This window comes from Rattus norvegicus, chromosome 5 (genome assembly GCF_021556685.1).
Source record: "Rattus norvegicus strain SHRSP/BbbUtx chromosome 5, alternate assembly SHRSP_T2T, whole genome shotgun sequence".
Taxonomy (NCBI): Eukaryota; Metazoa; Chordata; class Mammalia; order Rodentia; family Muridae; genus Rattus; species Rattus norvegicus.
In genome coordinates, this window is record NC_141538.1 from 27,941,726 (window position 1) to 27,966,427 (window position 24,702).

The 24,702-nt window shown below is 42.0% G+C and overlaps 1 protein-coding gene and 1 long non-coding RNA gene across 8 annotated transcripts in view; one reads left to right on the forward strand and one right to left on the reverse strand.

Moving 5' to 3' along the window:
- Asph (aspartate-beta-hydroxylase) overlaps nt 1–24,702 on the reverse strand; it is a 212,298-nt gene that overhangs the window by 37,151 nt on the left and 150,445 nt on the right. For all 7 annotated transcript variants that reach the window (XM_087548657.1, XM_087548654.1, XM_087548658.1 and 4 more), the window contains 3 exons: nt 16,028–16,126; nt 14,313–14,402; nt 8,985–9,122 (listed from right to left, as the gene is read on the reverse strand). In XM_087548657.1, coding sequence (XP_087404783.1) covers nt 8,985–9,122; nt 14,313–14,402; nt 16,028–16,126 — 327 coding nt within the window. The remainder of the gene's footprint in view (nt 1–8,984; nt 9,123–14,312; nt 14,403–16,027; nt 16,127–24,702) is intronic.
- LOC120102822 (uncharacterized) overlaps nt 15,899–24,702 on the forward strand; it is a 29,515-nt gene continuing 20,711 nt past the window's right edge. The window contains exon 1 of the long non-coding RNA XR_015620697.1: nt 15,899–17,004. This is a non-coding gene — a long non-coding RNA (uncharacterized LOC120102822). The remainder of the gene's footprint in view (nt 17,005–24,702) is intronic.

Here is a 24,702-nt window from a genome sequence, read left to right on the forward strand (position 1 = left end):
GTCTCAGTTCTGGAAGCCGTGCTAGGCTATAGAATGCCTGGGGCTAGTGTGGTGTGGTGCCCACGCTAGAACAGGCCCGAGGAACTCCATGTGTGTGTCAGGCGTGGTAACAGCTCGCCAAGGGGACAGAGTGTAAAAGCGGCTGGCAGAGAAACAGCTGGAGCACAAGGCTCCCCTGGATCCATGCAGAGGACATGCAGGAACCAGTCCCTCCGCCTTTTTATTTCTACTGCAACACTCACTTTCGTAAAGGTCCTACCTTCCGTCATCATCACGTTGTGAGGTACTGTTGGCTGGCACTTCAACGTATGAATTGGGGAGAGAGAGATGATCCAGTCACCACCACAAAACATGTTCAAGTAGGAACCTGCCCTAGCTAAGAAAGCAAACAGCAGACGGCAGGTCCTCAATAATTCTTTATCAACAAGAAGATGAGTCAATCCGTACAAATAAAAGTAATGGAGAAAGGGGAGAAAAAGTAGATTTTTCAGTGTGTGTTAATGCACACCTTCAGTCCTATGACTGCAATGGTAGAAGCAGGAATATTTCTGAGTTCCAGGCCAGACTGGTCTACAAAGCGAGATCCCTTTATAGAAGAAATAAAAGATGGGCTGGAGAGATGGCTCAGCGGTTGAGAACACTGACTGCTCTTCCTAAAGGTCCTGAGTTCAAATCCCAGCAACCACATGGTGGCTCACAACCATCTGTAATGAGATCTGATGCCCTCTTCTGGTGTGTCTGAAGACAGTTATAGTGTACTTACACATAAAATAAATAAATAAATATTTAAAAAAAAAGAAGAAATAAAAGAGTTATGATCTTAATCTGTAGAGAAACATAGTACAAGAACTCACAGGGCTCAGAGTAATCTAAGTGAGATGCTCTGGTGATAAGTAGTTTGAAAGAAAAAATAACTGAGACTGCAGACAAGGCAGTTGTGAAAGTTCTAGTGGTATCAGGTACCTTGACAGGATCTGGAAGTAAATTAAAAGAAGGGGTGTGGTCAAAGGGACGTGTAGGCAACAGCTGTTCATTTACCTGGAATTAGAATAGACTGATCCCCATGGTGGATTCATTCATATATATATATATATATATATATATATATATATATATATATATATGTGTGTGTGTGTGTGTGTGTGTGTGTGTGTGTGTGTGTGTGTGTGTGTGCGCGCGCGCGTGTGTGCACGCGTGCACGTGTCCCATCTTACTTAACTTCCTAGAAATATGTTCAGTGTTCATGTTAGGAATTATATATCTTGTCTTGGAAATGGTGATCATTTATCTTATTTTAGGAGTTATATACTTTGGACACAGCAGCAACATCAAGGCACTGCCCCCTTCTTGGTGGGGGAGGGGCACGGCTGAGGAAGGCGAACAGAGCACAGGCCACTTCAAGTGTAGAATCTCAGAGCAAATTCTCTGTACAGTAATCTTAATAAAAAACTCACAGATCAAAGGAAAAAACTTCTTGATAGCCCTAATGCATTCTGACCAGCTCTGTTTTTCTAAGCTTGAATATAAAGATGAAAAGAAAGTAGCTATCACTTCTTATTGTGAAAATAAAACAAGACCAGTCAAATAAAAATAGCAGAAGCCATTTATTCTGAGCTTGGAGGGTGCTGGGCTTAGCCAATCGAGTTTAGGTGGGAGGAGTGGGGGAGAGTCAAGGGAAGACCATAAAAGATCTGACAAAGGAGGGTGTCTGCTGGGGCTAAGTTAGAAAGTTAGAAGCGTCTTCTTGGCTTTTTCTGATTAAGCCAAAAAGTCCTGGAAAAGTGTTATTTGTGAATCAGATCCCTGCCGTTTAGGCTAATGTTACAGAAGCCACTGCCAAGTTTCCTAGATTGTCGCTGAACATAGGGGTGTGGTCTTCTGCAAGCCTCATTCATAGCGAGCTGCTTGCCTTGGTTGGTTATTTTAGTGTAGGCCTTAGGCTCCCAGCTATATTTCTGTGGGGTTTATCATGTTCCAAGCTGAGGGCTTCGGGGACTCGGAAGGCAAGTGAGACACATGGCCATATGTACCTTGAAGATATTGATCTGTACACGTGTGTGTCAAGCCGCAGACCAAGAACTTGTGGCTCAGCATTTTTAAACCTAACATGGAATATGAACTATAGACATTCTGAAATATCAACTGTGCTGCGCTGTGTACTCATCAAAAGCGCTGGCCATAAAGCCATCCCCCCCCCCCCATGTTAACAAATATTGAAAACTCACTTTACTTTGTGAAAGAAAAGCTGCCTTTTGGCTTAAAATAACTCAAAGGTGATGCAACATTTCAACATTTTGTTCTTTGCCAGACTTGGTTTAAATATGATGATCTTAAAGAGGCCCTTAGGTTTTAGCTGAAAGATTCCTCACCTTGGGCCTACAAGGTGATGAGAGGCTGGGAGCCTGCTTTACATTGGGTCACCTACCGCTTACCCCTGCACATAGGCATGTCAGTCAGTCAAGAAGGGTCTACATAAGCTCGTGTCAGGACTCCAAGGATAAAACTTCGAGACCCCAGACACCTTTTCTGTGCTTCTTCCCAACGAGCATAGATTAAATCTCTCTGCGCCTTACTCTTAGTTGGCTCTTCGTTGAGGTGTTAGAAGCTGTGCTTGAGCCTGAGTTTGGGTGGCAAACCTTTTGCCCTACAGCTCCGGTTACAGTCTCAGGACAGAGCTGACTCTAAACTGCACCCAGGGACATCCTAGGTGGTGGGTTTCCTTGTTTCCTGTTTTGAGTCTGAACAAGCAAGAGAGGAGGAGATGGTGTAGTTACTTCCAATTTAGAGATAAAACAGTCTTGGTTGAATGCAGTTGCTTCTCCAGAGCACCAGACCAGAGAGCAAACACGTCTCTGCCTCTAACAGGGGGCTCCTCCACAAGGCTCACACAGAAGGCTCTCAACCATTCACCTCATTGTTTTATTGCCATTTTCAGTGATGATATCACCGTGGTCCAAAGTTAGAAGTGTGCCTTAACACAGAAAGATTACACTGCTCTGCAAATCTTAAGGAACTGCTTTTGTTGCTTCTCTACCTTTCAACCCTGACTTTTATGTAAAACTGCTAATCCTCTTAATTCATGGCTTAATTCCACACTAAATCTGACTTGTTTTTCCTTCCTCAATCTATTTCATTTCAAAGCAAGTTCAAGCTCCTTGAGACCATTCAGATATTTAATCACGGAGAGAGAAATGTGGGAACCCTACCATAGTAATTACTGGGGTAATCCCTCATTCTGCCCAGGTGAGGTCATCCATCCACGATGGAGTTCATAAAAAGAGCAGCATCTAATGGAACGGACAGAATTTGACCCGGATCAATCATTCCTGGCACACCACTGACACAGTGCTCCTGGAAGCTTCTCCAACTGAAGAAGACTTCGAACAAAGGCAAACTTCTCCTTTCCACCTACTGTTTGCTGACGCTCAGAGGAGATTGCAAGAGCTGTGTGTGCATGTGCATGTGCGTGCGTGTGTGCGTGTGTGTGTGTGTGTGTGTGTGTATGTGTGTAGATCGTGCCAGAGGGATATTTTAACCTACAGCTTCATCTGCTCTTGGCTGCTGGGTTTTGAATGCACTATTGTAACTTCTAGGCCTGGGCGTTTACATCCAAACTGGCCATGAACATGCACTGATCAAACTGCTAATCTTGACAAGCTGCTAATCTCAGAGTGTAATCTCAGTGTGTGATGGCTTTTCTCCTTGTACAAGTAATGCTCTCTATTGTCAACCTACCAAGGGTTTAAATCCATTCTTATATCAATTTTTAAGCTGAATGTCTCTCAGGAATTTGGCACTCATGATATTTCTGAACGATATGCAACATGCCGAAAACTTTAATGAAGATATACCCCAAGGAGAAAACGCTGCTGTTAACACTTCGCTCTGCTTCTAGAGAGATCTAGATTTATAAACCCAAGGTCAGAGCTCCTGAATTAGAAGCTCTGCAGTAAGGGTCGACAAGTCAACAAAGTGGGGCTGTAATATGGCATTTCCCTCTGCTGTATCCCAACCAGCATGGAGATGTCCCTCTTTGCCTCTAAACACAGAGCAGCCCGAATGAAGACATACTGGTAGTTAATGTAAGTCACTTGAGGGACTTAGAGATGCTCCCAGAAATTATTTTGAAAGCATTTTGATCGAATGTGACAGTGACTGTATCTGGAAGGTTTCCATTTCAAGATATCAATGGCTGGGTGGTGACTCCGGATAATCAAACCTGTAATTTTGAAATGGAAGATGATCTTGATGTATGTTTGGCAACTGAATCGTGACAGGCTGTGTTATTCCTTGGCGCTCAGCCATTACTGATGGCACTAATTCCCTGAAATGGTTTTCCTTTTAAAAGGTCACTCCAGGTATGGTATTAATATTTCTGCAAGTTAAGGTAGCAAGATGAAATAGTCTCACATAGAACTGAGCTGCAAGATGTCACCCTGGCTGAGATTGCTTGCTGCTGGACTCTCAGATTAACATCCAGGCTCTGCCTCCCTTCAAAAAAAAAGCTAAGTTTGAATCAGATTAAGAGCTAAAACTCAGAAGCTCAGTTACACATTATTATGAAATACTAGCGAGAGACGATCAAACGACCTAAGAACAAATGTCAACAATTCTGAAGGGCATCCTAGGGTACAAGGGAGGACATGGATTTGAGGGTAAGGCCATGTGGGTTAAAATCCCAGTTCTGATACCATTAGAGATGGGGACTTAGGCAAGCATCTTAATTAGATTAGAAATATAAAAGTGCTCAGCACATTGATGACTTGTAGGCAGCATTTAATAGATGTTAATTATTACGTTATTATTCCAATACCAGAGGACACTTCAACATTAACTTTACAGTTGTTTTTAGAGATGCTCAAAATCCCGTGATTAAAATTACAGCCACCATAGCAACAATGACTAATATTTACAGAGCATTCCTACTTAGACATAAGAGTGAATGCCGCGCGCACCTTGCAGATAACGAAACCACTGTGTGCTTGGGTTTTCTGTCATTCCACCAGCTCTATGCACTTTACAAGATTCAGAGATTTGAAGAATCATTAACATTTGAATTTTAAAAGATTTTTCACTTCAAAACATAAGCCCTTTCTCATTAGAGGCCACTCCCCAGGATCCCATTCATTTGGACTCTAGAGAACACGTATCTATTTCCTTTGTCGGTTGATTTGCCTAGTGAAGACAGTTTATAAGAACACACGTCCATAATGTGCTCTTCTTGTGACTAGCTTGTCTTACTTGGCATGACTTTTTAAGGTTCACCATGTTGGACTAGGTGTCAGGACTTCCTCACTTTTAGCTGTTGGAGCACAGGTATAACCCACCATATCTGTCTATTTGTTTTTTTCTTTGAAGGACCCTGATTCTACTAGAACTGAATTGCTGGGTTACACCCTTAGTCTATATTCAGCTATTTGAGGGGCAACTACAGTGTTTTCCAAAGTGAGGAAATGTTCAAAGGTTTATGTTTCTCCATCTACCCATCAACACTTGTTAATTCCTGTCTTTTCTTTTTAAATAGCTTAGTGGATATTAGCACTTTATTTAAAATAATCGTTTGGCTTAATACAATTTTATTATGAATAAATTAATTACATTAATATATTTTAATACTAATTTTAGTAATGTATTGACACTATGTTGCCTTTTCTCTTCCACTATATGAAGACCCAGTGAGGAGACACCATCAGTGAACCAGGAAGCATGCTTTTCCCTTCCCAGACATAGACTATGGCTATATTCATCTTAGAGCTCTCAGATACAGAATCTCGAGAACTAGATCTGTGCTGTCCCCAGAACATTCTCTTTGTGGGATTTTGTTATAACATCACAAATGAACCAAGACACTGGCTAAAACCATCAAGTTAGAAAGGCATAGGAAGGAGTTTACACGGTATGCAAGTTTTCCAGAGAATGATAACCTTAATATAGTTGAATGTGGACTACAGAGTGAGAAATCTATTTGGTAGTATAACTCTAGTCAACATTTTCATAGGAAATAAACCAAAAAAGTGATCATAGCTTTAAAAATTAACAGAAAAAATGAAAAAAAAAAAGAACAGAGAAAAAAGATATTTGTGCTGGTGCGTGCCGACAGACAACACGGCTGCCTTCCCAGATGTACCCTGGCTTTGTTAGGGTCCCCACCTCCTCCTGATAAGCCACTCCATGTAGACAAAGCCCTCTGGATGTATTTATTGGGGTTTTTGGACAACTTCACAAGGCCTTGCCCCTCAAATGGCTCAGTCAGACTGGAAGGACAGACCAGTGTCCTAGGTTGGTAAAGCAATACTCTTTCTCCTCCTGGAAGCCAGGAAGCTACTCTGTGTCTCATGGTGCCTTGTACCCACGAGTGCCATCTGACATATCATTACCAATAGGAGAGGCTCTTCCCAGAAGTCTCTAGTATTTGTGTAATGGCCCAATGGTGCTTTTATTCTTCCCAGCTCCAGTCCAAGTGCTGCTGACATCTCTCTCACATTGAAGACAGAGCAGACTAAGGAGGAAGGGTGAGGCCCAGAAACCATCTTCCTAACTAATCCTCCCCACCCCCCAACACACACATCTGTTCTAATACCAGGCTTTCAGCTATGTCAATCAATCAGGCTCCCTGTTGTTAAAGCAATCTTTGGGTTTAATATCTGTCACTTGAATTTAAAAGTATCCTGAAAGCTTCAGCAGGCAGCCCAACTTTCAGAGTCCAGGAAATATGAACTTCCAGAGGAGTCGGAAGAGCTCAGCGTGTGTTCTGAGGGAAGATGGAGTCCGACAAGGAAACATATATGATGGACATCACTAAGAGCTTAGGATTCACAGAGATGTTCCTGTGCTCTTCCTGCTCAGATGTGGGGCCTCTTAAGAGAAGCCTCAAAGAGCACTGCTAGACTATTTCCCGACTGACCAAGAGCTTAAAGCCTGAGGAAGAGAAGCTGGCTTTAACACTGGAGTGCACGACTATAAGATATGCAGTTATACGAAATAAGAACAAACAGTCAATAAGGCCTGCTTCATAAGTATATTGGAAGCAGATTGTAGTTCTTCCTCCTAGGCAGACCAGACTCATCAATAAAGTCGAGTAGGTCTTAAAGACATTTTATTCCAGGTGGTTTTTCATTCAACCTGTGACTAGAAGTTGGGTCTCTGAGTTCAAGGGCAGCCTGGTCTACAGAGCAAGTTCCAAGATATCTAGGGCTACACAGAAAAACCCTGTCATGAAAACAACAACAACAACAACAACAAACAAGAAACAAAGCAAAAACAAAGCAAAAGAAGTGACTAATTAAAAACATATATCCAACCGTAAAAAAAGGATCATGGAGCTTCCCCATGTCCATCGTCCAGGTTCTAGAATAGCAATGTTTGTCACCCTGTCCTTTTCTTCATACATAAAATCCATAGTTATTGGAAAACCAGAATGTATCACCTTCTAAAAACTGACTAAAGCCCATCTGACCGATGATACACATTTTCTCCACTTGAAATATAAAGCAAATTGTTAGTAAATCAATACCCAGTCCCATTTTATTAATGAGTCTGAGAACACATTTACTTAAAGCAAACATAAGCTCACTAATCGCTAACAAAATCACATGTAATCTTTACGTTTAGATTCAATCTACTGATGTAAAATGTTCCCATGTTTTATAGTTGTTATGGTGTTAGAATAACTGTGTTTATTATCTAGTTGTTATGATCATTTGTAAAATATTTATAACTACTTTCTTGTTCTGTGGCTTTAAGGCCAAAAGTTTTCAAAGTCCAGTCCAGGAATGCCTGAGGTTCTGGGCCCTTCAGGAATTTGAAAGGCCCAAACTATCTTCTAGATAATACAGAGGAACATGTAGCTCTTTGCATATGCACTTGGGCTACAGAGGAATTTCCAGGAGCTATGTAATCTCTAACAACAGTGCTTCAATGGAAGTGGGGAGAAGACATCAGATTCCTGCCATCTTCTACTAAAGCAGGCACTGAAAAGACTTGTAAAAATATGTCATAATTTCAATCTTCTCATTACATTTTCTATTTAGATTCTATATGAAAATGATTCTACATCTAAATGAAGATGATTCCTTTTGAAAACATAATTAATCGTATTATCACATATTGAGGTTATTTTTAAAGAATTAATTCAAAGAACTGAAATTGTGTTTCAGTTTCACTTTGATTATTCTATAGAAAGGAAGAGTCCCCACTTCCCATCCCCCCAAAAAACTCCACAAAGCTCAATAGTTTTAAGAGCATAAAGGGCACAAAGATTCAGAAGTCCGAGAACTGTTGTAACACACAAATTTCCTTGTCATCTAACACCCCAAATGTTATTTTTTGTCAATGATTTGAACTAGAGTCGGATCCATAATTGAAGAGTCGGTTTCTTCAGATTGGCCCATGAGCAAAGTGATGGGAGCTTTTCTTTTGATTAACAATTTATGGAGAAGGTCTAGCTGACTGTGGGCAGTGCCACCTCTGGATGTATAATAAAGCAGGTCAAGCAAGCCATGAGGAGCAGGCAGCAAGCAGCATTCCTCTGTGGTCTCTGCTTCAGTTCCTGCCTCCAGGTCCCTGCCTTGAGCTCCTGCCCTGATTTCTCTTGATGATGTACTACAACCTATAAACTGAAATAACCCTTTCCTCCCCAAGTGGGTTTTTGTCAGTGTTTTATCATAGCCAAAGAAAGCAAAATAGCCCAGAAATTGGTACCAGGAATGGGCTATTGCTAGGATAAATATGACCACGTTGCATTGGGAGGGACTATGGGAAGGTTTTAGAGCTTTAGGTTAGAAAAGGTCCCTGAGTGCTCAGAGCATAGTGTGCTGGGTGCTTGAAAGACAGAAATGGACAGACAATGGCAGTTGGGCTCAGAAGGCTTCAGTTAGACGATTCTCTTACGAGAAATAAAATACCTTTTCTCAAGCATTCCCCTCCATATCTGTGGTTTCAGCAGGAAGTAGGTTGGACGAGCTGCTGTGGAAGTTAACACTCACCTTCACTAGCTCTGTGTAGCCAGTCTCCCTGGGTGTCCACCACGGCTGAGCCTTCAGACCATTCACATTGTAAAGAGAACGCTGCCAGACAGAGGCAAAATGTCCTCTCTTGTGCCCAAGTTCATACCACTTATATGCCTGAAAGAACAGAAAGGCGGCTTCATGTTGTTCTTTTCCAGAAAGCATTTTTGATTTCAAAATTGAAGGATGTCACATAAGCTGGTATGGATGCTCCTTGAATTATTGTCGTTTAGCCACCATACAGACTCACTGTCAATACTCTACAGTGAACACCTAATTACTCCTGATGCACGAGAGTATCTTTCTTCAGCACCAGTGCTCTTGCAGAGGGCCCTCTGGCTCTCCCTATGATGGATGACTGACAGAGCCACAGGTCACCATCACAGCTGAGCAGCACGGACAGTATGGTTATACACTGCTAGGCTGAGAAGAGCTCAGAAATCAACATCTAAAGTGTGGCTTCTATTGAATGCAGACTGAACTGAAAAAGCCTTCAAACAACTATGACCTTTGTTAATTGGGGGACTATCTGTACCTTGAGATAATAAAATAAATATCTTCCTGATGGTAGCTGGTGAAAATCCTGTGGTCTAACGGAGCTTCTGTAAACCTTAGGGTAAGTGAACACTATGGATCCATGCCTCACCTAGTTTGGTTTCCACACATCTTAGCCAGTTTAAAATGTAATTTGTTGTGTATACTCACAGTGTAAGACATCGAAGGAGGCCATGCTTTTATTTAGCTCTCATTTTGGGAGCTCCATTTTTATATTTTCTCTCAAGGGGGTGGATTATGATTTAAGCAATTTCAAATACATTCACTATTTACCAAAATGGGCTGCTAAAACCAACCAAGAGTAAATTTATTTTCCTAGTAACTTTCTTTGATGTCCGTGGTGACAGAGTGGATAAAAAGGAAATATTATCCTGGGCTGGCAATAAATAGTATAGCAGATATAGCTGCGATATACATTGTACGGTATACCAGGCTTTTTAATGGGAAACTTTTGTTCATGAAGTGTGTGCTTTTTCTGCAATAAGGGACAACATTCATGGCTTCACATTGGCTCTCATGGTACAAATGGCACGTAAGACTAGCTTTTGCGGGGTGGGGCTATCTGGCTGCAGAGTACTTGTTCCATATGGCCGGTCCTAATGCAGATTGGTCATATGCCCTTAAGTGGCCCTCCTTTCTTGCTGCCTGACCTACAGGCCCACTGTCTTTGGGTAGAAGAGTTTCTTAGTAGCACATGGAGTACCATCTCTTCCATTGCTGTGTCAAATCTAACCATGGCTCTTTTGAGAACTGATTTTTGAAAAAAAAAATGTGCAGCCCTCCCCATATCCTATACAGTGTCTCCTTATATAGGCTAGGGTAACCTCCAATGTGTAATCCTCCTGCCTTGGTTTCTTATGTGGTGAGATTATAGGCATGTGCCATCACACCCAATTAAACCTAGATGCTTTTGATCAATAAAAAGAATTTAATGTTAACTTCAATACTTTAAAACTACAGATATATTAATTTAAACATAGAAAATATTGAATTATTTTTATTTATTATCAAAGAATACTTGGCAGTAAATAAAATCATGTTAATGTACTAAATTATTAACTTTTGAAGGTGTTTAACAATCATGTTGCAAAATGTTTGTGTTCAGCAGAGTCAAGGGTGTGCTGATGGCCCTCTCATTTTCCACAGCACTCTACGATTGGCCTGTGACATAAATGACTTCATCAGCTGCTTCTAGCAGCTCCAAATCTCTCCCTTCTATAACCGTCAAAACTGAGAGCTTTAATGCCTACATTCTTGGACTAGAATCCAAGGCCCCTCAAAACCAGCTAAACACTCATTCTCTCTTTGTAACACCTTTTGAAACCATCAAAAAATTCTTGATTATCTTTCTCATTAAAATTTCAAAGAGCACACATACTAATACTTCTTATATATTTTCCTTGAAAAACATGTAAGTCAGGCCCAGACTTTCTTTAAAGTCCAGAAAGTTAAAATGGTTAATAGATGTCAGGCAAGGAAAAAGAAAAAAGGAAGACAGAAAGATAACTCATCTTTGAAATAATTTGATCATTATGGCTTCAGCCAATTTGAATGTAAGACTTTATTTCCTGAACCTTCTGCTGTTAAACTAAGCACCATTAATTACAACATATGATTCTTTTTTTTTTAAAGTCTGGTAGTTCGTTAATTTTTGAATCATTAATAATTCATTGGAAAGACTAGCCTTATTGATGGAATAGTGTATAAAAAAGTAATTATAGGACAACCCGAACAGAGGCAGTGTGGCTCATGCTGCAGCCTTCACGGTCTTGGGTCAGGGGCTGCCCTGTGCTGAGCGCCTGGACAAGGTGAGTCCTTACGGAACCTGCACACAATATTTGTACAGCACAGTATTGTGAGCACTGCTCTCCCAGTCAGCACCATCCACTGGACAACAGCCTGGAAATCCAACTCCCCTGCCATTTTTATCAGAAACAAAATCCTTACAATGATAGATCAGAAATTTAAAAATGGTGTCTACTGGTATAAAATAGAATGGATTCAACAAATTAGGCTAGATTTAGAAAAAAAAAGAAAACATGTAAAATGACAACAAAAAATGTCTAGAAAGTTCAGTCAAATAAGAAATTTGTGTAAATGACCTCTACTTTGTTTTCATTTTGTTTTGTTTTTCCTCTGAGACAGGGCCATGCAGCCTGGGTGGTCTCAGACTGGCTGTGTAGTTGAAGATGACCTTGAATGTCTGATCTTCCTGTCTTTCCTTCCTGAGTGCTGGTACTATGGGATGCGCTACCACACCCACTCTATGTGGTGTTGGGGACAGGAACACTAGGCAAGCACTTGAGGAACTGTGCTACATCCCAGCCTTGGGCTATCTTCTTAAATGTATTTTATGTCAATGCCATTTCTATTTCTATTTTTGTCAAGTTATTGCTGTGTATTCTTTAAACACACACACAATCTATGTGACAGATCTCTCCTCAGTGGCCCTGCTTGAGCTGGACTGCCTGGAATGTTGGTACATTGTGGCTGGTACATTTTGGGCATTACACTGGGTGGCAACTTACCAGTGTTGACCTATAAATGACATTGCATGGAAATAGGGCTTTGCTTCACATTGAATCACAAATGTTTTGAGAAGAAGGGCTGGGGAGAAAATGTAATTAATGCAAGAAGCAACAACTAGGTTCTTACAACAATCAGAGGGGGCTGATGAGAAACTGGAATTAACATCCCGTGAAGAAAGATGTGTGCGTGGGGGGTTGGGGTGGGGGCTGCTAATGAGAGCAGGAAGTCTGTTCTTTGGAACTTGCCCTCAGGAAGGGAGGAAAAGAGGGAGGAGCTACGGCTGACCCCAATTTTGATTCAGAAGTTGGCAATAAAGGAACCAGAGGCAGAATCTAAAAGAAAAATGGTAGAGAGGAGAAGCCAGCTTACTGTGGGAGCTCCATGCCGTGCCCTCAGACTGGTCTGCGGATGGAGAGTGAGACTAGAGTTGAGGACAGAATGTGGACTCAAGTTCCGGAGCCTCTGAAGCCTGACTGCTCCAGGGCTTCCGTGGGTTGTCTTCCTCTCTTTCTCTTCTATCCTACCAGAAAGATTCACTAAAATCCATTTTCTTGTCAGCCTCAGTGACGGAGGCTGTGGGTTTGCCTCTGAGGAGTCTATCCTCCCTCAGACCAGCAGTGAGCTCTACAGATGCAAGCAGAGGGCGGCTGCTTCCCTGTGGGTAGTCTCTGACACACAGACTCAACACCTAATATTGGGTTATGCTAACACGGGGCTTCTATGGGCTTGTTTCTGTTCCGTGTAAGCATGAATCTTTATGAGCGTTCCGAACTCAGGAACTGTGCCGTTGTTTGCATATTAATGATGATCGCTGGTGGAACAGTCCCCTAGGCTTAAATACCAGGCTCATAACAAGTGTTCAGTAGTGAATTCATTGTCCTTGAAGTAAGAGCTGTTTTCATCTAAGATAGGAGATGAAGTAGATTTCTTTTATCCGTCTTTGCCCTGTGCCACGGAATGTTCAAAGACAAATTAATTAGTGACAATTATATTTACAGAGATTGAATACAGACTTTTACCTAGTGTTGGATACTGTGGCAGACATTCTCTTGTCTTTCTCATTCAAAGGAGGGTTCTTTTTTACAGCAAAAAGGAACAAAATAATGACTACCCGTCAGCAAGGCCTCCCCCTCCTCTTCACTTCTAGTGTCTTGTTCTATTTTAGTCAAATGATTGGTAGGTTAAAGGGGGAAAGTACACACGAATAGAAAGGTGGAGAGAAAATACTGTCAATCACCCAGAGTTCTGCTGCTCTGGATCCTTCGTGTTTCTGGCAGAAGGCTGTGTAGTCACAACTCCCCTTGCTTCTCTGAGCTTCTAGCTGCTGCCCAGAGGGTCTTACATTCTTATTAAATTTAGCAATTTGAAGCTGTGTTGTCCTTAGATGTCACGTCTGAAGGGCAGTGGCCACAAAGGGTCGCCGTCTCATCTGCACTTTGATCTTCAGACTCTGAAGTTAGAATTCCTACGGTGGTGTGGGACAGAGGAGGCAGGCCTCATTGATTACTGGCAGGTAAACCACGGGGGTCGTGAAAAGGCTAGAAATTCATGGTACGTGACCTCACGACTGATGTCATGTTCACACAGGCTGACAACTGTACTCAGGAAAAAGGTAATGACCAGGTAGACAGTTCACTTGTTTCTGTTACTGCACCAGTGCATGCCTGCATGCGTTGGTTCCCTGCATTGCCCTAGCTGTAAATGTTCAGCTGAAATTTAAAATGAAAAAAGTACATGGCTAACCAGTAAGACCACAATGCCTGAGGATTAATCAAATAGTTGGTTCTAGAAATAACTACTGCAGAAATTCAGAAATGAAACATTAATTTCTGTAAATGCTTTTAAAAATTAAAACAATTTTAGAGAACTCTGTATTTCTTAATTTCAGTGATACTTTTCAAAGACAATTACATTTTGCTACACTCATACACAAACACACACACACACAGAGGTAGATAGATAGATAGATAGAGAGAGAGAGAGAGAGAGAGAGAGAGAGAGACATATATCCCAAAAGAGTCTCTTTTCAGATTACATATTTGATACTTAGGAAGGCAATGTTCTTATAAGATCTTTGGAGTTTGGATTTTATGGTTTATTTTTTTCCAAAGTATGAAAGTTATGCTAAGAATCTTTGTATGGTTCTAACTGGTTCCTAGTAGTAAAAATCCCTTCTTCCTTTATCATATATTGGATTAAAGTCACAAACCCTGTCAGTCGTACCTCTTTGTTCCCGACTCTCTGCATGGCGTCCCCCAAGTGGAAATAAAACCGGCCATCATCCGTGCCAGGGTCCCCGGATTCGATTCCTTCCTGGGAAAAGACAGTGTTACCATCTGTGAAGGATGACATTTGGGGGTCGCCTTCCTTGACTTCTGTAGATTTTCCTTATGGATCTCAAAGGAAAACTACAAAACCTTGAAATTTTTGTCTCATTATTGAAATTAGGTGATGAGGTTGATCCATATTTCACAGTGTAAAAATAAAATGAGATGATCAATCTAAATTTAACAATAAGGTTATCATTAACCAACAGTGGACTAACCCAGAAATTAGCATGCACTCTGTGTACTCCCACAGTGGGAGCTATCATATTTCAATATTGCAGATGGTTTCCCTGGCTGGGTATTTTCACATTTATTTTGCTCTCCAAGTCTGACCATATGCCACCTACAGTCTTTTTATCTGTGAACCCAAACACTATTTTGCTCGTGTTTCAAGCGATGACAGTCGGAGTGTAGGTGACATTTCTTTCTCCCCTAAACAAATGTGCCACGGGCAGCTAATGAAACTTCTTTCTAAAATTTACAGGATTCAAGCCAAACACCAACTGGAATTTTGACACAGGTAATTTTTACTGCAGGATTTCTATTGTGAAATGCTCTGTTCTTCCCCCTTTTCGGGAAAGCACTGGAAATGAGATTTTTGTTTTTTATTGAAAAGGGAAGAGAAAACACTGAGGCCGAATATGGGAAGGAAAACGAACAGACAAAAACATGAAATAGTTTAACAGTAAGGACCTCTTTTCAGAAAGCTGCATCTTTGAGGCCTCTCCAGGAAAGGCACATTACCGAGGGCTGGTGAGATGGATGGCTCAGTGGGTGAGGCCACTTGCTGCCAAGCATGGTGACCTGATTTTTATCTCCAGGTCCCAAATATTGCAAGGGAAGAGAGCCAGTTCCTGCAAGTCGTCCTCTGACCTCCAAGTACGTGATGTGGATGCACACACATACACAATTCACATACCTAAGGTTTTACATATATATCCCACCAATAACATTTCTTCTGGGAAAAGATAATGACCATATATGTTTTTCTTCATATATATATATATATATATATATATACACGCATGCATATATGAATATTATATATTATATAATACATATATACACAAATATTATATATTATATAATATATAAATATGAATGTTATATATCACATATATATATATATATGTATATATATATATATATATCTCACATATATGAACCTTGCTTGCAGAAGTATGTCGCCAGGGGTGGGCCTTGATGGACACTCTGCTTCTACCTCCCACTCATGGTCTCTCATTCGTGAGCAGAGACCACAACGTGAACCAGGTACCTTCACATGTCCCTGCCACATCAAGCACTTGTGTGCCATCCCCAGGATGAAACACAGAACCTCCTGGAAACTAAGAGCCCAAACAAACCTTTCCTTACAGAGTTTCTGTTGGGAATTTTGGCAGCAATGATGCCAAAGTAGCTCAAGCCGTTGGTGCTTCTCCATGACGTTTAGTCAGGTGACTGGACGCACTGCCTGTGACGCATGCGCCCCATGCAAGGAAGACTAAGCAACGCGTGCCAATCCGTTAGAAGCCACCACTGGAAGCCATGACCAAAGGGGATCTCAGATGACTCCAGGGAAAGAGTATACGGGAAGCAGACCACAGCAGTTACCTTTAAGTAGGGAATACTCTCGGCTATCCTGTTCTGCGCCTTCAGGATGAAGCCGTAATGCACTTTCGCGAAGCCATCATTCGGTGTCACGTTCAGCACCTAAGTTCAAAGAAAACAAGGAGCGACTGTGATAGAGAAGAGACTGTACGAGTGACTGTTTGAACAAATCCTAATCCGTTCTGCTGTACTCGGAATGTATTAGGATGTTACAGCTTCAATCGCTGTGGGAGCATCTTGTCTCGCTGCTATCATTAAACCTAACAAGCCCATGGCTTCGCAACCCAAGATGCCTTTCACAATTGCTCACTGAGTAAAGCTGTGAATGAGAAGCCCCGTCTGTCCATGCTCACGGAACTCAGTGGCAGAAGCCGGGGAGGCTTAAATGATGGGAACCTGAGTGTTGGCCTAGTGAGCTACCAGGCTCTGATTCTTTTAACTCTGTGCTGAGGCCATAGACAGAATGGCTGGGGATCTGAAAGTATAACATGTGTCCTACTTGGGTAACTTTTTGGAAGTCTGAGATTGTCTAGAAATAACAAGCTTTAAGGAGTTATGAATGAAAATGAGTTCCTGGGAGTGCCACGATTCTAAGTGCTGAATACAGAGTTGGTGAAAACAGTCCAACTGTTTGTGATAGAAACCCGGGTGGCTAGTTCATATGCGCTGGCCAGTTCATCACCACATGCATTTATTATGATTTAAAGATGAATTATGCAAAACGCCTCTAAATTAAACATGAACAGTGAGAGAGCAACACAGGAGCATTAGGTTTGTGAAGCTGCTTAGGAAATGGACTTCTTGAACCAAGAAGACAACGGAGGAGATCTGAGTGGCCCTTTCAGGGAGAAGATGCCTGAGTACCTCTCCTCTCTATCCCTGAGCCAATGAGAGAAAGTGAAGTCACAGCTACCATAGGAGCTTTACAGAGGAAGAGAAAGTGATCTACCAGGAAGCCACCAACACCCTCATTGGACTAAGTAAGTGTTTAAGGCCTATTTAAAAGGTGACATTCAACACTCTCCCTGATGCTGCACTGCACCTAGTCTCCTCTCCTTCACAGACTCCTGCAGGACCCCTCAGGAGCTGATTCACTGCACCCTGCTGTGTTCATTGTCCATATGAGACCCGCAGGGAAACTGTTTGATTCCAGGGTTAGACCTGATCCTTCCTCAGGTCGGTTTACTTAGCATGAACGACTACATTCAAGGAACCACCCCTGTAGCCCACACCTGTCTGGCTCTGCTCTTGCCCTTCCCTGCCATCCCTCTGAGGCACACTGACTCCTTGCTATTCATAGCAAGCCAAAGGCACCCTTACTACAAAATGTCCTCCTTTGGCTCACTTTCTCCCAAGTGGCTCATCGCTTTCCTTGGGTAAGAATGACTGTGTTGAAGAGTTCCCACACTATTCCAGTGCATTCTACCCCTGATTATCTCCCAACTAGAAAACCAATTCCACTCCTGGCCCTAGGTCCTCTCTAAGTTCTTTATTCAGACCATTTCCACAGGAATGACCGCCATCTGACCCATCTGGATATTTTATTCCCTCTCTAACATATAAGTTCTACAGGGACTTTGTTTCACTCATGACTCATCCCTTGAGCCTGGTGATGGGGGACTCCCATCATCTCTGTGATAAAGGTGTGGCCCCAAGCATGCTGGGCTCTCCTTCCTAGTAGAATCTCTGTGAGTTTGGGCTCTGTTTCTTCAGCTGACAGGCCCTACACCAGACCCTGGGCTGAGAAATGGAGCTCCAGGACTGAACAGAATCAGTGTTGATCATGGTTCTGCCTGCACTGTTACAAACGAGTCATTGTAATTACTACACTACACTGATGATACCCCTGCCCACTGCAACCACATAGATGTCACCTCAAGTAGCTATCAAATGCATTTTCTAGGATTTCAATACCCATCAAATTCCTCTAGGTCCTGGATATGCAAACAGGAATGAGATACTCTTCTCTCTTAAAGAGCTCTCAACCAAGTACAGGAGACACAAGCACAGCAGACACTGATGACATAACAGCTTCCAGAAACAAGCAGAGGCATGCAGTGGTCCAGGGGAGGAACACCCAACACACTCATGGTGAATGTGATTAGAAGAAAGGTACTATAGGAATCTGGGAACATAATCACCAGAGAAAGGGAAAGCAGGGACTGATGGGGAAAAAGACATTTAAGACAAAAAAGAATGAGGAAATATAAAAAGGCTTGTAGGGCTAGAGATGGAAAGATAGCTCAGTGGTTAGGAACACTTGCTGATTAATCATGAGGGCCAGAGTTCAGGTCCTAGTGTCCATGTAACAAGCTGGTGTGGTGGTCTGAATGAGAAATGCCCACAAAGGCTCACAGGTTTGCATACTTCATCCCCAGTTGTGGCTCTCAATCCTTCAGCAAGATGTCAAGCCGTACAGAGGAAGTGTATCTCTGAGGACAGGCTTTGAGGATTTACAGCCTTGTCATACTTCCTATTCTCTCTGCTTCCTATGTGGGGATGAAAGCATGACAAGCCTGCTTTTTGCCACAATGCTTTCTCTGACCATGGCATGTTATCCTATCATGATGGACTCTCTCCATTTGAAACTGCAAGCCAAAATTCATGAACTTATGGGGCTTTCTCATTACTCCACCATACCCAACTTGCTTTTATCAGGGTATTTTAACACAGCAAGAGAAAAGTAACGAATACACTGGAAATCTCTAAAATGTCTGTAGTTAACTCCAGCTCTGAGGGATCCAATGCCCTTTTCTGGCCTCCACAACACAGGCAGCTCCCCCCACCCCCACACAAACGTTTTCATACAAACACAAATGTACACATATACATAGAAAAAGGGAATGTTGTGAAAGAATATTAAAAGCTGCAAGGGAAAAAGGTCAAGTAACATATAAAGACAGACCAGTTAGGATTACATCCAGTTTTTCAGTGGTGACACTAAAAGCCAGAAGGGCCTGGGTGGATGTCATGCAATCTCTAAGAGACCATTGATTTTGGGCCAGAGTACTATACCCAGTAAAACTTACAATCACCATAGATGGAGAAAACAAGACATCACATGATAAAGTCAAATTTAAACAATACCCATCTACAAATCCAGTCCTACAGAAGGTATTAGAAGGGAAAACCCCAATACAAGGCAGTTAATCACACAAAAACACATGCAATAAATCAATAAATAATCTCATACTAATATAACCCAAAGAAGGAAGCATGCACACAACACACACACACACACACACACACACACACACACACACACACTCTCCACTACCAACAACTACAACAAAATAACAGGAATTAACAATTATTAGTCACTGATATGTCTCAATATCAATGTACTCAATTCTCTATCCAAAAAATACATGCTAATAGAATGGATATGAAAATGAGAATTGTTCTGCTGCTGCATACAAGGAACACATCTCAATGTCAAAGATAGACACTACTTCAAAGTAAAAAGTTGGGTTGAAATTTTCCAAGCAAAGGGACCGGAGAGGAAAGCTGGCGTAGTTATTCTAGTATCTAGCAAAATGGACTTCAAACCAAAAGTGATCAAAAGAGATGGGGAAAGACTATATCTTCTTCTCAGTACCTCATGGAATTCTCCAAAATTGACTCATTCTCCACACAGCAAGTCTCAACAGATACAAGAAAACTGAACTAACTCCCTGAATCCTATCAAACCACAATGGAATAAAGCTGGGTTTAAAAAAATGACAAAAACAACAGAAAGTGTCTAAACTCATGGAAACTGAACACCTCTATATGGAATGACTAGTGGGTCAAGGCAGAAATGAAAGACGTTAAAGACTTCCTAGAATTCAATGAACCCAAAACACACCCAAACTTCTTAAATGCAAATCTAAGTAACCTGGAGATTCCACTTTACACCTGTCAAAATGATTAAGATTAAAAAACACAATTAATAGCTCCTGCTGGCAAGGATCTCGAACAAGAGGAACACTCCACCATTGCTTTGGGAGTGCAATTGTGTATAGCTACTTTGGTAATCAACATGGCAGTCAGAGTCTCAGAAACTTGGGAATTAATCTGCCTCCAGACTTAGCCATACCATTCCTGGGTATACTTCCAGAAGGTACGACATCCACTACAAGGGCACTTGCTCGATTTTATTCATAGCAGCTTTATTCATAATAGCCAGAAACTAGAAACAACCTACATGTCCAACAATTAAAGAATGGATTTAAAAAAAAAGTGGTACATTCACACAATGGGGTATTACTAAACTGCTAAAACAATGACACGATGAAATTTGCAGTTAAATGGATGGAATTAGAAGAAATCCTGAGTGAGGTAATACAGAAAGACAAACACAGCATACTCACTTAGCAGAGGATATAAGCTGTAGAGTAAAGGATAGGTACAATCTACAGACCCAGAGGGGCTAAATAACAAGGAAAGCTTAGGGTGCAATTCAAGGGTCTTCCTGGGGAGGGGACTAGAATTGTTTCTTTGAGTAGACTTGGGGTGGATGGAGATGGGAATAGGAAGAACCAGGCGTGGGTGTGGCCATGGAGGGAGGGAATCCTGGGAGAGACGACTGGAACTGGGGGGCATTTGGGGAGTTAGGTAGAAACTTAGTACAATGAAAACTCCATGAAATCTACAGGGATGACATTAGTAAAGACTCCTAGTAATGGGGGATACAAAGTCTGAACTGGCCATCCTCTGTAACCAGGCAAGTGGAGGGACTGGGACACCTACCCAGCCATAAAACCTTTGACCTACAGTGTCATTTCTGCATAATGTGCTGAGACAGAGCCTAGCATAATCATCAGAGAGACCAGAGAGACTTCATCCAGCAAGGGATGGGAGCAGATGCAGAGTCCAACAGGCAAATATTAGGTGGAGCTCAGAGTGTCCTGTGGAGGAGGTTAGGAAGAACTGCAGGAGCCATGGGGGTTGAGAATACCACAAGACCAAGGCACACAGAATCAATTGACTGGGACTCAAATGGACTCACAGAGATCAGGGAGTCTGCATGGGTCTGAATAAGGCAGGTCATCTGCATGTGTGTTGTGGTTTTATAGCTTGGTGTTCTTGTGGGATTCCTAACAGTGAGGGCAGGGATCTAGAACAGTCACTCTGGGGGTGAGGCAAGATAAACACAATACTGTTGTTGAGCAGTAAATGCTGTGTGATCAAAAGTAAACTATATCCCAGAAAAAAGATGACAGGAAGTTGGGGGATAGGAAGGAGGAAGTGGAAGGAAATATGATCACAATACATTGTATGAATATTTCAAAGAATATTTTTAAGGAAACTATCCTGAAGTCAGGTAATGGTAGGACAACCCTATAATCCCAGCTCTCTGCGGAAGGTGGGCACAGTAAAAACACATGTTCAAGGTCAGTCTCAGCCACAAGGCAAGATTGAGGCTAGCCTGAGCTAGAGGCCTTATATATAAAAAAGAAAAAGAACAAAAATTGACACATTTTTCTTCAGCTTCCTAATGTGACTCATTATATCAAAAAAAAATTAAAGTAATTAACTACAGACAAGAACATATATGCTGACAGGCACAGATCACTGTTATAGGAAAGGCTAAACCACAGGCAACTAAATTAGTATATTTTGAATATGATTCTTAAGTGAACTTCTCAGAGGGAAAAGAAAAAAGGAAACACTTCGAAATTACAACATTTAAAGTTCTAATGGTGGGCAAACATTTCAAGAGTTCTCTGTCCGAAACAGGTCACAAGACTGTATACGATCATACAACTACTTTCAGACCAGGAAAAAGGAATAGCGTGTTCTGTCTTAGAGGGAATCTTTTACCTGCATAGTTACAGGGATAAGAGTTGGATACAAGAATAGAAGGCAGGCCAAGCTTAGTGGTGCATGCTTTTATTCCCAGCAAGTGGGAGGTGGAGATGGAGACAGGCAGGGCTCTGTGAGTTCCAGGACAGCAAAGGCTACCAGGGCTCCACAGAGAAACCATGTGTCAAAAAAAAAAGTTTTGTTTTGTAAAACAAACAACCAATCAGCCAAACAACAACACGACAATGACAATGACAACACCAACAACAAAAGACTCTATGGTTTAAGTTATCACTGTGAGCTGCATGAGGGAATGTCAAATTATGCTGTCTGGCCTGGGATGTGAGCCACTGACTTTTCGGCCTGTCCATATTGTAAATGCTACCTGAGCTTGCGTTCCAGCGGATCCCTGTCTCATTTAATAGTGGCTCAAGGCAACACTGAGATGTAACACACCTGCAGCGCTCAGCGCCATCTTCATCACTAGGCATCCACTGTAGGTCTTAGAGTGGATTCATCATGGATGCAAGAATGCTACCAAACCACGAGTAGCACTTCACAGTGGTCGGACTGAAACAGGAACATTTTAGGAAGAGTGAAAGGATTTTTGTCAGTTCAATAAAATTTGCGAGGCACTCGAAATATTTCATTTGAGCTTAAAAGCTTATTTGGAGGGCATGTACTTTTCGTCAAGTATGCACCACACGAGTATACATATATAAATAGACAACACTTAAATCTATAAACATCAGATTGAACACTTTGTTCTAGAAGGGTACAGCATCAAGGATATTTAAAGAACACTGCTGCAGGAGGCATGACAGACTTAGCACTGAGAGCCATGGTCACGGTGTACCTGGCGTACATGAAGGTCAGAGGACATCAATCCTACAGAGGGATCTGGGTCGGTTCAAGGTGATCAGTGTCTGGTGAAAGCATTGGGAAGGTGGATCTATTTGGAGAACAAAATGAACAACTGGTGACTTGGCCCCAGATCGTAAGGTCCATGAAGACATGAAGACACATTCTGTGCCACTTCAATAAGCTCACGCCCTGAGCTGCTGTGTGTGCATTTAAATAAGTGTATGCTGGCTGAGTGACGTATCTGCAGAAGGTGTGTGTGGTAGCAAAGGATTTGGGATGAGGCTGGGTTGGGATCCTAAGCTGGTGGCGGTGTTACTACCTTGGGAAGGAGCTATGGGAGGAGTCTTCCAAAAGCACAGATGTGAGCAGTCTCTACCTAACTCTGTAAGCTACTCTCTGTGCTGAAAACAAGAACAGAAAACAAACAAGCAAACAAGCAAACAAACTAAAAGTTGGGTTTCACAATGATTTTCACGTATGTACTCAAAAACTAATGTGAAGAAAAATATGCAGCCCTGGTATTAGTTTCTGAAATGACCTTGGAGAAAGAGATAAACACACCAGGCCAAACTTTGGTTAGGGAAAGAGTAGCCATCAGTCGCAGCTCGTTAGCTTAGAAGAGGACCTGCATTGCTTTCAAGGTGTGAATGCTTCTTTTAGAAGAAAACCAGTCAGTTGTGCGCTAGGCAGTATCTGGAGCTTCGTGCCAACTAGTATGCTCACCCAAGTGAGGATATCATCCTAAGTGAATAACCGACACAGCGTAATGTTGGTTTTTCAAGGTGAAGAAAAGCATTCCACATTTCTGAGACTTAGTGTCAGGTAGAAGGGATGAGTGTATTCAAGGAGGAAAGGTAGGAGAGGGAAATGCGGTCAGATGCTGGTCAGTATGTGCACCTGGCCTGCTGTGACTTCACTTGTGCTTGGCTCCCAGGAAGTAATTCACTGGGCTCTTTAGACTGACATGGGGGAGGGGGTGTAAGAGAAGGATCCTGAAAGGAAGGAAACGGGAGAGTTGGGAAACAGGAATGAATTTTACAAGGAGAAGAAAGAAAGGAGTGTGGGAGGGAGGGACATACAAGAAGGAAGGATCCCTGGACTTCGGTTTTTGTCTCGGACGGTTTGTTTACAAGATCCTGAATTAATGCAACACATGACGTTTCCTTTAACCAAGCTCTGCAGGACAGCGGACACTGGGTATGTTAGCAGACACCAAGCCCCACATGGAGCTACGTTATGGCCTGGTGCAGGTCTTTTCTAGAGAACACACACTGGCAAATGCTGAAGTCTTAGTCCACTGTGCAGGTATTAATGATGTTATAAAAAGCCAAGGCCAAACTTCCGCTATCTCAAAAACAATCAAATTATGACAAGGGTAGGAAGACCATAGCTTCAGATTTCAATGACTTTATAATTAGCACCAAGAGCAATAGAGGCAAGTACCTCTTTGTGATCCGACTGAAGGACAGGCCGCCGCTGCTGACGATGTTTCCAACACAGAAGAGACCCTTCTGTTACACACCTAGCTCTCTGAAGTAGCGTTTAATGTAAAGCCAGCAGCTTGGAAACCATTGATCCCGAGGCTCAAGTTAGAGAACAACAAGGACCCTCGTCTGTCTTTGTTTTACAGAGCTGTTAGCTTTCTCCTGCTTCAGAGTGCATTTGACATACCGTTTGCTTTATACCAAAGAAGTTCCCTTGCTGCCTAGAGGAACCAGTTTTCTAGGTTATAAAGTTACTCGTGACTTTAGAGCTTATCTATTAAAATGTCCACTATAATGTAGAAATCCTTTGAAAGCCATCTCGGCCAGAGGATGGGGTTATCAATGCCCCTTTGAAAATGGTATAACCTACCACTTTGGCCTGAGAGCCTCACACCGCCGAACTTGAAGATAGTATATTATTTACATTTATTAACTTCACTATTAACCTCACTCTTTCTCCTATCACAACAAAAACCCTTAGAAAGGTGTCTATACAGACTGATAAAAAGGAGGCTTAAATAAAAATTAACTAAAGTTTAAAGT